The sequence below is a fragment of the Notothenia rossii genome (assembly GCF_949606895.1).
Source record: "Notothenia rossii genome assembly, chromosome: 3".
Classification (NCBI taxonomy): domain Eukaryota; kingdom Metazoa; phylum Chordata; class Actinopteri; order Perciformes; family Nototheniidae; genus Notothenia; species Notothenia rossii.
In genome coordinates this window covers 85,754,021-85,768,526 of record NC_136901.1, presented here as the reverse complement: position 1 = coordinate 85,768,526, position 14,506 = coordinate 85,754,021, and the positions used below count along the sequence as shown (strand labels likewise).

Below are 14,506 nucleotides of genomic sequence, written 5' to 3'. Positions count from 1 at the left end.
TTTTTTTATTTATTCTCAGACCTTTTATCAGAATGCCAAGTGTCCTCACATGTTTCCTAAATTAAAGAATATTCTGAAGTCTACCTCCATTATACAAATGTTTTGCTTATTGTTGATTTTAAGGTGTTTGAGCATTACTGTGCAGAACTCTGCTGACTCCATCAGGTTACACACACACACAGTTTGCTTTCCAGTCATGGTAAAAAATGCGACAGAATAAAGTGGAAACTTGAAACCTGCAATGCACATATGGTTTTACAAGAGTATGACTTTTGTGGTTCAAAGCATCTCATGCTCATGGATTTTAATCATTTAATTAAGAAATACATGGGTGTATAAGTAATTAGTTTGTGTAGTAATAAGTGTGTTCTATAAACTGGATGTCGGGGCTTTTTAGGAACATCAATATCGTGAAATTATAGTAACTCTGGAATTAGCAAACGTATGCAGATTATACCTATTTTTATATATGTAAATATCCTCACAATCCCACATTCAGTAGCACAACATGAAGACCTAACACTTTTCGCGATTTGCTCAGTTTTCTCCAATGTGTTAAAATGTCTATTTCCAAGGCTTAGGTTAATCTTTCACTTGTCTTGTAGCTGAACGAAAATAAAATACTTTTGTTTGTGGCTCTGACTTACGTGATACACTGTATGAAATATATAGTTCTATTTTTTAATTACAAATGGCTGTACAATCGGCCATAACATTTCAATATTAAAGAAAAACAACCCACAAATAGAGATCTTTTTTGGGACAGACTTGAGCAGCCAAACATCTCCTGACTGACATGCATTTCCTGCAGACTGCGTCATTCTTACGCCGTACATTCTCGTTTCTGATTGGTCCAGAGGTTAACTACTTTACGGCCGCGCAACGTCCCTCCCTTTTGTACTGAAGGAACGAAAATGGAGACAGCTGGGAAAGTAAGTACTTTTAGCACACAATCTACAATGCACATTTGTAATGCATTATTTCGTAACGTTTGCAATAATACACCTATATCCTAAAATATAAGGCACTTTTTACAAGCGTGCACCCATTCACGTTTGATTGAAGAAAGAAAGAATCAGTCTTCTATTATCGATCTGATCTTTGGTCCGTCATTAGCAACTGGTATGCTCCAATGCCTAGTGTCCAGTGAGATATCTTCCGTTCGGACTGGTGAAGGAACCGGGAAAAGTAATTTTGGTGCACCATGAATCGCAGTTTCACTCCTTTAGCATCAGAAACTTGAGGGATTAATGATATTACAGCACAACCTCAACCAAACAGTGAACTGCGGATCTCCAGATTTGCTTTGCATAAGCCTGAATACAGTTCAAAGTTCACTGTGCGAAAAGTTCCACCTGTCACCCAAACTGTGACACCTCATTTAAACCCAAAGCTACTGTTGATCAATTACTTTGTACAAGCATTGTTTGGAAACAAAACTAACAAATACACTTGCTTTGCCTTCAGGTCATCAAGTGCAAGGCAGCTGTTGCCTGGGAAGCTGGCAAGCCTCTCTCCATTGAGGAAGTGGAGGTAGCCCCACCTAAGGCCCATGAAGTTCGTATCAAGGTAAACAAAAGCGTTGCATGCTTGGCAATGCAACTGAGACTAGCTGCTGTGTTCTTTTAATTCACATTACAACAAGGACATAAGAGACCACCGTTTTTAAGACTTGTATGATGTTGATGTTATATAACTTGGGTATGCCTTAACTTATATGGCAGGTAATTAAGATAATGCTAATATCAGGCCTAACATATTTGATATCCCCCCCCATGTTTAGCAGTTTTGTCCGACATGAAGTTGACCCTGTGTTTCTCAGATCTTCGCCACAGGGGTGTGTCACACAGATGCCTACACTCTGAGCGGAAGTGACCCCGAGGGTCTCTTCCCCGTCATCCTGGGCCACGAGGGCGCAGGAAAAGTCGAGAGCGTTGGTGAGGGTGTGACCAAGTTCAAGCAAGGTATGGAGCTGCATTACAATATGCAATATACATTATTAAAATTGATTTTGTTTGATTTCTAATTATTTACAATCCTCTTTCACCAAGGTGATACTGTTGTCCCGTTGTATGTGCCTCAGTGTGGTGAATGCAAATTCTGCAAGAACCCCAAGACCAACCTTTGCCAGAAAATAAGGTAATTCTGTCAGACTTATTTATGCAAAAATGTATTCACTAAAGCACACACACCTGGATGACAAATACTAGGTATTGCACTGAAGAAAATGAAAAAGACAGAAACAAATAAAGTCTGAACACAAGATTTTGATCCAATAAATTAAACAATTTAATACATACATTATCATCGGTGCATTATATTTTGTGTGAGCTCTGTTTTTTTGTAATTATTTATGCAACCTTGAGATGGTTAGCAATCTGTTTTCAGCAATAAAAAAAATGTTTTAAAGGTGACCTATCATGCAAAATGCACTTTTGTACGTCTTTTATACATGAATATGTGTCCCCGGTGTTCCAGGGAACTCACCAAGTGTCAGAAAACACAACCCTCTCTATTTTCCTCCATACCCAAATCTCTAAAAAAAAAGGGGCTGCAACGGATCTGATACAGACTGATCCAGATTTGAACACTTCTATGACGTCACAGAAGTGGCGCTACGGCTATTTGGCCAACTCCACCATTCAGGAGGAGACAGCCACGGACATTGCCGTTGGAAAGCGCTGGAGACGCTGTAGTACATATGCCAGGCCTGTAGATGGTGCTGTTCTCACAGAATCAGCCCATGCAAAGACAGTGTTAAATTGAGCGAAATGAGGAATGGCTGAAATGCATGATCTGTTTGGTATTTTGAAAAATAAAAAGTATAAATATGCCTTATATAGGTATGGTCCTACATTATATTATTCCAATATAGCATGATAGGTCCACTTTTAAAGTATTTCTTTGTGGCAGAACTTGCAACTGCAAAAGTTGAACTCACAGCCTCAGGTGCCCCACCCCAGGGAAAGCAAATCAAAGCTCAGTCATCATTAGTTGGAGCCTCCGCCTGCCCTGCATTAAAGTACAGAACCATTGGGTTTCACCATGCGTACGTGAAAATAAATCATATTTCCCCCTTGCTTTCACCCTGCAGAGTCACCCAGGGCCAGGGCCTGCTTCCTGATGGCACCTCACGCTTCACTTGCAAGGGAAAGCAAGTGTTTCACTTCATGGGGACCAGCACCTTCTCGGAGTACACTGTGGTGGCCGACATCTCTCTGGCCAAGGTGAACGACAAGGCTCCCATGGATAGAGTGTGCCTTCTTGGATGTGGCATTTCTACAGGTTATGGTGCTGCTCTCAACACTGCCAAGGTGGGTATCACAGGTGCTAGGCCATTAGACTGCCTTCTGATAACTGAAGAACAATGTTTTGCCCAAAGGCTACGATGAAAAGAGCTTAAAATGTTGTCAGTGTGTGTATGTGTCACTCTGAAATAGGGCACTTTATGAATCATGCTGATCCTTTTGGCCTATAGTGTCTGTTGCCCTCTTTTTTTATGTAACCATATTTTCGTGTTGACCCCAAAAAGAACTCTAATATTTGTATAACTAAATGTGACAAGGCTACAAGTATGCACACAACTTTAAAGTTCACTCATACATTTACATTTGATACATGCAAAGTTATTCAGTGAATTCTCACATTGCTATTCTCCCTCATGCACTCTCAGGTTGAGCCTGGCTCCACGTGTGCTGTATTTGGCCTCGGAGCTGTCGGCCTGGCTGTTATTATGGGCTGTAAGGTCGCTGGGGCAACCAGGATCATTGGTGTGGACATCAACCCTTCAAAGTTTGAGAAAGCCAAGGAGTTTGGAGCCACTGAGTTTGTGAACCCCAAGGACAGCAGCAAGCCCGTCCAGGAGGTGTTGGTGGAGATGACCGACGGGGGGGTGGACTACTCTTTCGAGTGCATTGGAAATGTGCAAATCATGGTGAGACACTTAGTTTTAAGTGTAGTAACAAAGAGAAATAAGCAACATTAACATCCGATCACCTGTTTTACCATCCTTGTTGTTTGATAGATATTAGAGCCAGTGCAGATTTACATAGTGTGCATTCAATGGATGGCACGAGCAGAATATAAAACAGTTTTCATGATTGGCAATTCATAGAAATCCTAAATAATGTCATTTTATTATGTTCAGAGGGCTGCTCTGGAGGCCTGCCACAAAGGATGGGGTGAGAGTATCATCATTGGTGTTGCCGGGGCTGGACAGGAGATTTCAACCAGACCCTTCCAGCTGGTGACCGGCCGAGTGTGGAAGGGCACTGCCTTTGGAGGTGACCTACTGTGTTAAATAATGACTTGTTATAATGAGCATTAGTCTGTTCGCAGTTCCAACGTAATGAGAGTCCAAAGGTTTACATTTTACTGGGCCCAATGCAGGAAGCAGTAAACAAACACATTTCCTCTTATATTTATTACTATCCATAATTGTTGTTATTTGTAAGTCTAGTTTAATTTAAGAGAACATTTGACAAGTGGTCAAGAGCACACTATCAATGAAAATGCATGTTCTCCAACACGAGGAAACACAAGATTTGATTTGAGAAACATTAAAATAATGCATGATAAACATTTCGTAAATGTTATGTTTTATGGTAATTATAATGATTGGTTTGTCTGCTGCAGAAATACTGTAAATGCTTTGATCCTTATTAACAATATCAAACCCCTTGGATTATAATTTTGCATACTCTGCTTTTGAATGGCTGACATACTGCTCTTAGATTTCTGTCTGTTATTGTCCCAGCTGCTTACGTGACTTTTCTTACAGCCTTTAAGTGGCATCTCTCCAAACGTGGGGTGTAGCAGAGTATCTGCACATGGCGTGACAGCTGTCCTTTTATAGTTTTTAGGGGACTTAACCTATGCTAATTTGGCATTCAATCAACCGCATGCCTCCAGTTTACGAAATTTAAATGAGCTTCCTTCTGCACACCTGGGAGAGAGCAGACTTCGATAGTTAATAACATTTGGTGCATCTGGAGTTGAATTCTTAACACTGCTGCGTTATTCTTCCACCCTTTTTGCTTTTAAACTGTCAGGTCGTGTTTCCTCATCTTTGTGTTCTGCTATATTCAAACAAGTTCTTTGGTGTATTCTCTTTATTTTTCTCTTCCCTGTGAGAGTTATTTAATTCTGTGAGCTGTGCCATCAGTTCATCAATCTCCTGCCGCCTCTCCTTCAACTGCTGTCTTGCCTGATCAGCTTTAGACTTGGCCTTAGCTTACAGCTGGTCAAATGAATCCTTCAGGATCCAATGCTGCTCTCGAAGCTGATCCCACTCCAGCTTGGTGACTTCTTTGTACTCTTCAAAAGGCCTGAAGGATGCTTTGAGGTTTGACTGTCTCTGAAGCTTTTAGATTATACCTGCCGAGACAGTATCTACAGGAACAGGGTTTGAAGAAACTGCTGGAGTCTTTCTGTCTCCATGGATGGTCCCTACCTGCTCAGAAGCAACTTCGACTTAGCTTAGCTTTCACCAATTATCAAGAGAGAAAGTTGACAGTTCTTGTCTTTCTAAGGCTTAACTTCTCAGCTGTATATTCAGTCCTCTTTGGGTGACGCTTAATCTCCTCTCTCCAGATCTTTATCTCTTCTTTCAGCTGTTCGATTAGAGTTTGCGATCCTTGTCTGGCAGATTAAAAGTTAGATATTTTATTTCGGTTAAAATTGCTTTGCCCAGGGCCTTTTGGTTAAACATTATTTGTATGCAGTATAATTTTGGCTAAAGGAAATGTTGAGTTATTAAACTAATTTGAATATTTACCCCCAGGATGGAAGAGTGTGGAGAGTGTTCCTAAACTGGTGGATGACTACATGAATAAAAAGCTGAAGGTGGATGAGTTTGTGACCCATACCCTGCCCTTTGAGAAGATCAATGAGGGATTTGACCTCATGCATGCTGGGGAGAGGCGAGTAAAGTTCATTCATGCTGTCATTTTTCTGCTGTTCTGTTTCATTAAATATCCTAACCTTATTGTGTTGTGTTTTCTCATTACAGTATCCGCACAGTGCTGACCTTCTGAAGTGCCTAAACAATACAGACATCCTTCACATTGGCCTTTAAACAATCTCATTTCATAGTTGCAGCACTTGATGTCTTTTGCACTTGTTTAGATGACAACATTTCATTATTAGAATGTCATTTTTAGTAACGGCATAATCATGTTTGAAACAAAACGGCTATTAAACATTTTTGGAAAAATAAACAGTTTTTTTTTGTCTTTTCTTGCTCATTTGTTGACTTTTAAAGCCATGTGACTGCATCTCTTAGAAGGAACATTAAACAATGGGTCTCTTTCAGGTTCTTTTAGTCACTCAATAGTTGAAAGTATGAACGACATTAATCATATCCTTGTTACAGTATAATGTACCACATTCATACTCAATGCACATTATGTAACACAATGTATCCCCAAAAACCTTGCCAGACATTAAATATTGCATTGGAAAAAAGAAAATTGAATATGATCATGTTTAACATAATGTAACATTTTAAAAAGATCAAATACTTAAGTTAACATATTTTAAATGCATGTGGAAGTAGGGTATATTTTGTATAGACTCTTGGTAAAGTCACTGTCTGAGATAGCATAACACAGGCTGATAGCATCACAGGCTTCATCCTGAATAAAAGATTTGTAGTAGATGTAATCACACTAGTATTTGCTGTTATTGTGTAAACATCTCTTTTATCACCCAGAACAACATGGTTTAGCAGCGTATGTTTTCACCAAGCCTGCACATTTTAGACATGTAAGATATGTATGGGCTAAGCCTCTAACATACTTCAGGAAGGGTGTTAGACTGAGAATGGCCCTTGGGTTTATCTTATGTTGGTACATTGGACCCAGTGACGTGCATTAATCATCAAGCTCTCATTTGCCAATATGTCTTTGTGCTGGCTGTGGTCTTAGCTGCTCTCATACATACTACATAACAAGTTAGAATAACAGTTACAAGTAGGAATTTAGCCCAAATATTCTGCCACCGGTTGTGTGGTATGTAGTGGACATTTGCATCTTGATCGTCTCATTTCGTGCCATTTATACAGGTGACTTGGGTTGTTGGAGAGGATGTTTCATGTCTGCTAAGATAACCTTTAGACGCTGATTATAATCAAGGGCTTCTTAAATAAACCTGATCTCGTGGCGTTGCAGGTATCACCTTGGCTCTCTGGGTCAACCATACAACATGTAACATAATGACATCATCATTACTGCTACTTATTCATTTATACTGCAAAAAGCTCACATTTGTCTCACTCAAACAGATTCCCTTGCCTGGCCACATGTTCCTATGATATATTGATATTCAATCTGTTTTATTGTTCTGTAAGCCTGGATTTGTACTGATAATCTCTTGTATTAAATTATTGTTTTGTTGGTTTGCTTGTGTTGGGTAGTGGTGGTCTAATGGATAGTGAGGTGGGCTGACGGTTGAAAGATTGTGAGTTCAAATCCCCCCAGGAACATCACCACTAGTGTGCCCTTGAGTAAGGCACTTAGCCCTTAGTTACTCCAGGGAGAATGTCCCTGTAATCGGTAATTGTAAGTCGCTTTGGATAAAAGCGTCAGCTAAATGAAATGTAATGTGTGCTACTGCAACGCAAACATTTCCCAAATTGGGATCAATGTAGTATGTCTTATTTCAAAATTACATTTCTAGTTTTACTATTACTTGAAATAAATCTATTTTGCACACATTTCCACTAATATGATTGGATTTTTTTTTATCTAGTAATTGTAAAGTAAGTAGTAAAATATACTTAAAATACCAAAAGAAAAAGCACTCATTATGCAAATTGGCCAATTTCAGAATAATATATATCATATGTTTGGGTATAATTATTGATGCATTAAAGTGTTATCGAAGCTGGTAAAGGTGCAGCTAGTTTTAATCACTGTAGGCTATACACTGCAGGGTAGGGTAGCTTGTGAATGTTACTCCAGGTGTAACTAAAGTCTGATTTAAGGCTTGATTATATTTCACACCATTATTCCAAATCTGGATCCAAGTAACTAAAAGTGAGTGCATTAAAGTAAAAATACACGATTTGCCTCTAACTTGTAGTAGATTAGAAGTACAAAGTAGCAAACAGTGAAATACAGCGAAAATGCAAGTCCCTTAAAATGGTACTTAACTACAGTAATTCACAATTCAATTCACTTGAGTAACATTAATTGTGCCCCACTCGGTCCTACTATAGATACAAGTGTGATTAGTCCGTCTTTCTGCGCATGCGTCACGTGGAGTACCAGGTGGCCCAATCAGCTAGTTTAACCTTTTAATCACAGGCCAAAAAGCTCAGCGTGCACTCGGATCTCTCTGATCCAGAAGATGGCGACCGCTCTGGTGGTGAGTGTAATGCAACACACTGTTGGTTAAATCACTCAATGTGGGCAACTTAAACTCTTCAAATACTGTTTTCCTATGTTATAAATGCTACAGATAAAATACGACGGCTATGAGTACTCGGTAGCCCAACGACGTTGAATTAGCTTAAATATGCGCTTTTTATCTAATATGTTGTACCCAAAATTCGTCACCCTTTCAACCGTCTCATGGAAACTTCTACACACAGAGAGCTACACGTTAGTACTAAGCACTGTGAGCAAATATACTTGACAGGGCTCGACATTAAGGGCTGCCCGATGGCCCGGGGGCATCTAGTATTTAGCTCGGGCAATGAAGCCTCACCTGCTGGTTGCCCGAGGGCAATCTATTATGCCAGTGTCATGCAGCTTGCGGATCCAGTAATGAGTGACCCGACAGTGAAACTAAACATATCTATAACTAGTTACGGTAGTTTGAGAGGTAATTAAAATAGCTACGTGTGATATTCTAACCTTAAGTGTGTGTTTTGTCCGCTCACCGCTGCATGTGATCATGCAGAGCTGCGTGTCGACTCGTCAGCAGCAGCTGACTCTCTCTCCAGTCAGATTAGACTTCACTCGCGTTTATGTCCATATCGATCAGATCCAGCTAGTTCTAGCTAATGATATGACTACCTGCTTATTAAAAGACACCTAAACAATAAGCGTCGCTATGCAACTGGGTGAGGCCACACAGTATAGCGCAGCATTATGCATTTGTTTACATGCCCACCGGAACCCCGAGGCATTACCAACAGATCAACGCACAATCAACCCATACAGCACATCTCTTTCTCCACATTAAGTGTTAGACATTAGAATTGACTATTCTTGTCTGTCACATAAGTGGCGCAACTGAAGCGGTATTACGCTAAAGGGAAATTATTTTGACCGAAGAGATTTAGATTTGCCGGCTAACGGGAACTCTGACGTCGCCATTTTGTGTGCTTCGCGGATGCGCTCGGCTCCTCTCGACTGCTGCTCGGGTCTGCTCGGTCAGCTTCCGGATGAGGAGGCATTCGTTCGACCAACTTACAGTAGATAACATTACAAACATTTTTAACAGGGGCCATAATAGTGTAAATGTTTGTTTTGGCAGTTACAACTGAATGTAATGTTTTCTACTTTTTTACATCTGGGAAGGCATTTGCCTTCATCAGATGGAAAGTGTCTTGACCAACAACTTAAGTATTTCTTATAGCTATGCAGGACATGCAAGAGAGCAAACACAAACAAGAACAAACAAACAAGTGAAATGAAGAATAACATTGAAATTGTACAATATAATATTGTGGTGGTTCATCTTATAATTCAGTCTAGAGAATGCACCAGACAGCATCTAAGGCCTGCAAAAATCTAAATGTTCCAGGGGGAGGCCCCCCCAAACCCTTCGTGTGTCATTTCGTCCGCGCGCATTTTTCACGGCAATCTCTATTGGGCTCAGGCCCTCAGGGCCATCTGTAAATTAGCTTAGATCTCCTAAAATCCTTAATGTCATGCAAAAATATTTGTTTGATTTATGCTATAAGTATAGGCAGATAATTTGAACGCTTTTTACAAGTCTTAAAACGTCCAAAAATGCTACATTATGTGAAGACGTTTTCCACTTTAGAGGGACAAGTCAGTGGGTTACGTTCATTTGGAGTTACTTCAATCTACTTGATTCTAAGTTGTACAATTTATTTTGTATGGTACTTGGTAAGGTGTATGTGTAGATACTTTTTTTTTTAAATGTGTACAATACATTATTTGCTAAAACGTAAGTACAAAAGCAGTCTGGTCATATGTTAAATATTTTTAAAATGATCATAAAAACAATTCAAATGATACTTTTATCAAAAGATATTACATATTTAATACATTCTAAATTACCAAATGAGAATACACAGAAGCATTGGATGTATAAAGGTACAACTGAGAGAAGCTTTAAAAAGACAAATGTGCAAAAACGATTGTAATTTTTACAGTTGTAAAAAAAACTCAAAAATAAAGCAATCTGGTCAAAGTATTTTTTTTCTACATAAATCTCCCGAACAAGGGTTAAAAACAACAATCCAGACGGTATTTAAACTAAAGAGAGGGAATTAATTTGGTCTGAAATGCCAAATGACAATACAGAGAAGCATTGCAGGAATAAAGGTACAACGGAGACTTGTAAAAGGAAAAATACTAAAGTAAATGTTATCCTCCCACACAAACTGTCCTTTCTTGTTGTCTTACTTGTTCTCCCTTAACATGACTGTTTGAAGAATCCACTACATTTTTTGTCACTTCTGATGTTTCTTTTTTTTTTAATCTTTTCTACTTTTTTGTTCCTAGTTGACAGCGTCAGTCCCTGCTAATCATGGAAAGGAAAAATGTGAAACGATAATTCAAAAGGTTATGAGTCCTGAATCATACATCAAGCATCCACTACAAAACAAGTAAGACCAAAGATCTATTCTCTTTAAGTCCTTTTTCACAACTGTCCAGCATGTATTACTCAACATGAGATTCAATAGTATTATAGGAAATGTACAAATCTCTTGTGAAACTAATTGTGAATGAGAAATATCACTTGAGGGAAAAACATGTGATTTGTATGTAGTAAATGTTCTTTCATTTTCAGGTGGGCTCTTTGGTTTTTCAAGAACGACAAAAGCAAAACATGGCAAGCCAACCTTCGTCTCATCTCAAAATTTGACACAGTGGAAGACTTCTGGGCGTAAGTTTATCTTTGTGATATGTGACCTTAGTAAAATATATAGAAAGCAACGTTTACTAATATAGGAGACAACTTTAATCATCTACATGTAATTACCTGCATCACTCCACCAAAAAGCAGTGTACCATTTTGGAAACTGGGTCTTCTAAAAGTGAGTTTTCTTGTTTTGTTGAAGCCTTAACATCTGTGCCAGTTAATGTTCTTTGAAACAAGATTCATTTGATTGGTCACTTGTCAGTTGTTTGCAAAGCGAGAAGTTTTCTGAACCAGGTTTTTAGCAAGCCTGCCAAAAAAAGTTTTCTTTTTAAATTCAGCTCAGTATAAAATATCCTCCTTCTTTCCTAGACTATACAATCACATTCAGCTTTCCAGTAACTTGATGTCTGGCTGTGACTACTCGCTGTTTAAGGTAAGAGTGCTTTTATCTACCAACTGTTTTGTCTTAGCTTCCTCTGTTTATAGATATCACGCTGATGCAAGGGGATTGTGTAAAGGGATACAACGTCAGTTTGTCAAGGGCTTTGTCTAAGTTCGACTAATAGATTACTATTTTCTACCTTTTTTATCACAGCTATGTTCTGCCTTTGTCTTGCCTTTTGTTCATTTAATATATATGTTGAGATGTGTAAAGTAAGCTCTGAACTTTTATGTTGCTGCAGGATGGGATTGAGCCCATGTGGGAGGATGGACGGAACCGAAAAGGCGGCCGCTGGCTGATAACTCTGTCCAAGCAGCAGCGTAGAGCAGACCTGGATCGCTTCTGGCTGGAGACGGTGTGTTCAGTCCTGTCCACTGTCTACACTGACTATACCTTTTTGATTAGTTCTATCTTGAGGCCTTCGTTAGTACATTTTGTTGCATCTCAGCCGGAAAAGTCCAGGTGTAAATGATAGAAATGCATTTTGTTTCTATGGTTTTAGGTGTAGAACGGAGCCCTTGTTAATGGTATTAGTAACACCTGTGCATTTCCTGATCTACCAAGTCAACATGTCTGCTTTGAAAAAACCATCAACTACTTACTGCCATTGAACAGGAACTGCTTTTCAATATCGGTGTATTTTTAAATGATTGATTTTTATTTTTCTTTCTTTCTTGCAGCTCTTGTGTCTTGTGGGTGAGGGTTTTGATGAACACAGTGACGATGTGTGTGGAGCCGTCATAAACGTTCGCGCCAAAGGAGATAAAATAGCAGTGTGGACCACCGACTACGAGAACAAAGATGCCATCACACACATCGGGTGACTGAAAGATTCCACACCTATTTAAAAAAAAAACAAAAAAAAAAAAAAACAAAAAAAAACAAAAAAAAAAAAAAAAAAAGATACATTCTCTTATTGTAAAGGAAATATCTACCTATAAAAACCTCAAATGAGTTTTTTTTTTAAATAATATGGCCAGTTTTTTATAAATGGTAAAAAAAAAATGTTTCTTTTTCCGAAGCTACTTACAGTACAGAGGTAGATTTCCATATTTGACAGATTTTACCCAAACCCCCAGTATCGTGTTTCAGGTTTTCAGACCAGTGGAAAAAAATCTTTGTTGCAAAAAAATGCATCTTTTGGACAGCCTAAGCACACTAGTTTGCTACCGCAGATTATAGTCATGGTAAATGGACTGTACTTATATAGCTCTTTATCCAGTCTTTAAGACCCCTCAAAGCGCTTTACATACTACATGTCATTCACCCATTCATACAGAGCAGTGTACCTTACTCTAGGACCTAACATTCACACACCGTTGGCCATGCCATCGGAAGCCACTCAGGGTTAAGTATCTTGCCCAATGATACATCGACATGTTGACTGCATGCGCTGGGATCGAACCCACAACCTTCTGGTTGAAAGAGGACCGCACTCCCTCGCAGCCACAGTGGCTCTGTAACAAAGGCATTAGTGAGGGAAATCTACTTTGTAGAAATGTTTCTGTGTACATTTGCTAATATACAATATTTTTCTTTCTGCCTTTTTTTTCTTTTATAATTGTTTTTAGACAAGTATACAAAGAGAGATTAGGAGTCCCGACAAAAGTGATCATCGGGTACCAGTCACATGCAGACACCGCCACCAAGAGCGGCTCCTCCACCAAGAACAAGTTTGTTGCTTGAGGAACACAATCCTCAACCATGTCTTTCAGTTGCCAGTTTATGTTTTCTGTAACCATTTGAAGTGAAGATTCATTTGTTTGCTTTTCTTTTGTCACTTTACCAAAGCTTGTGTTTACGGTGAGAGTATGTGCAGATAAAACGTTTTACTTTTGTCTAAAAAAAAATATTATTTTTGTTGTGGTTGGGCTAAAATGAGTAAAATATGTTTTGATGCCCAGGTTTCATTTTCAAAAGAAACTGCATATTTGTAAATGTATTTCAGTTATCCCCCCCTGAGTGTATTTTCTTTAAGAACAAAAAAGCACTGGCACTGTAACTCCAGACAATTTACAATATGTTTTGACATCTTTGTGCATTTGTTATTCAGTTTGACCAATTATTTAAATGTCCTTATGTTGCATAAAATAGTTCCTAGATGGCCCTGTTTCCTTTCCTTTCCTCTTATCTAGTTCAGTTTCATTTGTTTGCAGGGACTGATATGAGCCTTAAATGTTACAACCTAAATGTACAAAGGAGTGAAATACAAAAATAAACATGTACAATAAAGTGGGCTAAAGTTTTTATTTCAACTGATTGATAAATGTAATGACAATGTTTTGGAAACTCTTTAAGTTGTGGTTTGGGGGAAACTATTTAGGAGAGTACAGGTATATCTATTTGCTACATTGATATTTTGTGTAAGGCTAGTTTGTTCACATTTTTTTAACTCCTATTTAAGGTATATAAAGGGATTTATGTTGTAGCTACAGTAATTTATGTCTCTGTCTTTGGACCTTTATTAGGTTTTACAAATTGCAGTTGGATTTAAAGGGGTTTAAGTAATCTATGACATCGATCGCTTACTTGAGAAGAATAGCAATACAGCTCCTCCTGCTCCTATCAAATAAGCCTCCCTGTAATTGACCCAATCAATCAAGGACCATTTTCACACGATAGACACCTAAAGGGAAATTAGAAGAGAGATCCACAGGGATGTTTCAAAAGGTCTTAAGGTTAAGGGTTATCCTCACAACACAAAACACAAGCAGCCCTTTTAGTTGTGTTGCTGTTGGTAAAAAAAACAATGTGACATACTGTGGCTATTGGAAGAGCAGTAAACCTTGCCTGGTGGATTTATTTTTCTGGTGGTTCTATTCTCAGTTCAGCTGTAACACAAGATCAAGTAAATTAACTCGCTGCAGGTCCAGTAAATCCTTCAGGCCTCAGATTTTTTCCGATGCCCTCCTGGTACAGGTCGAAGAGATTATTTGTCCATTTATTGCAAGGGTGGGTGTGTGTGTGTGTGTGTGTGTGTTACATAAAGCAATTACTTGT

General features: G+C 38.8%; 2 protein-coding genes across 2 annotated transcripts; both read left to right on the top strand.

Moving 5' to 3' along the window:
* Positions 1-807: 807 nt before the first annotated feature.
* Positions 808-6,218, top strand: LOC307032601 (alcohol dehydrogenase class-3). Its single transcript, XM_079670706.1, has 9 exons — positions 808-932; positions 1,468-1,569; positions 1,823-1,964; positions 2,052-2,139; positions 3,095-3,314; positions 3,674-3,934; positions 4,148-4,283; positions 5,783-5,921; positions 6,011-6,218. The coding sequence occupies exons 1-9, from the start codon at positions 915-917 to the stop codon at positions 6,033-6,035; spliced, it is 1,131 nt and encodes a 376-aa protein (XP_079526832.1). The 5' UTR covers positions 808-914; the 3' UTR covers positions 6,036-6,218.
* Positions 6,219-8,230: 2,012 nt separating this feature from the next.
* On the top strand, positions 8,231-13,761 carry eif4ea (eukaryotic translation initiation factor 4ea). Its single transcript, XM_079670435.1, has 7 exons — positions 8,231-8,367; positions 10,704-10,807; positions 10,993-11,088; positions 11,434-11,497; positions 11,748-11,861; positions 12,187-12,326; positions 13,078-13,761. The coding sequence occupies exons 1-7, from the start codon at positions 8,350-8,352 to the stop codon at positions 13,190-13,192; spliced, it is 651 nt and encodes a 216-aa protein (XP_079526561.1). The 5' UTR covers positions 8,231-8,349; the 3' UTR covers positions 13,193-13,761.
* The last annotated feature ends 745 nt before the right edge of the window (positions 13,762-14,506 follow it).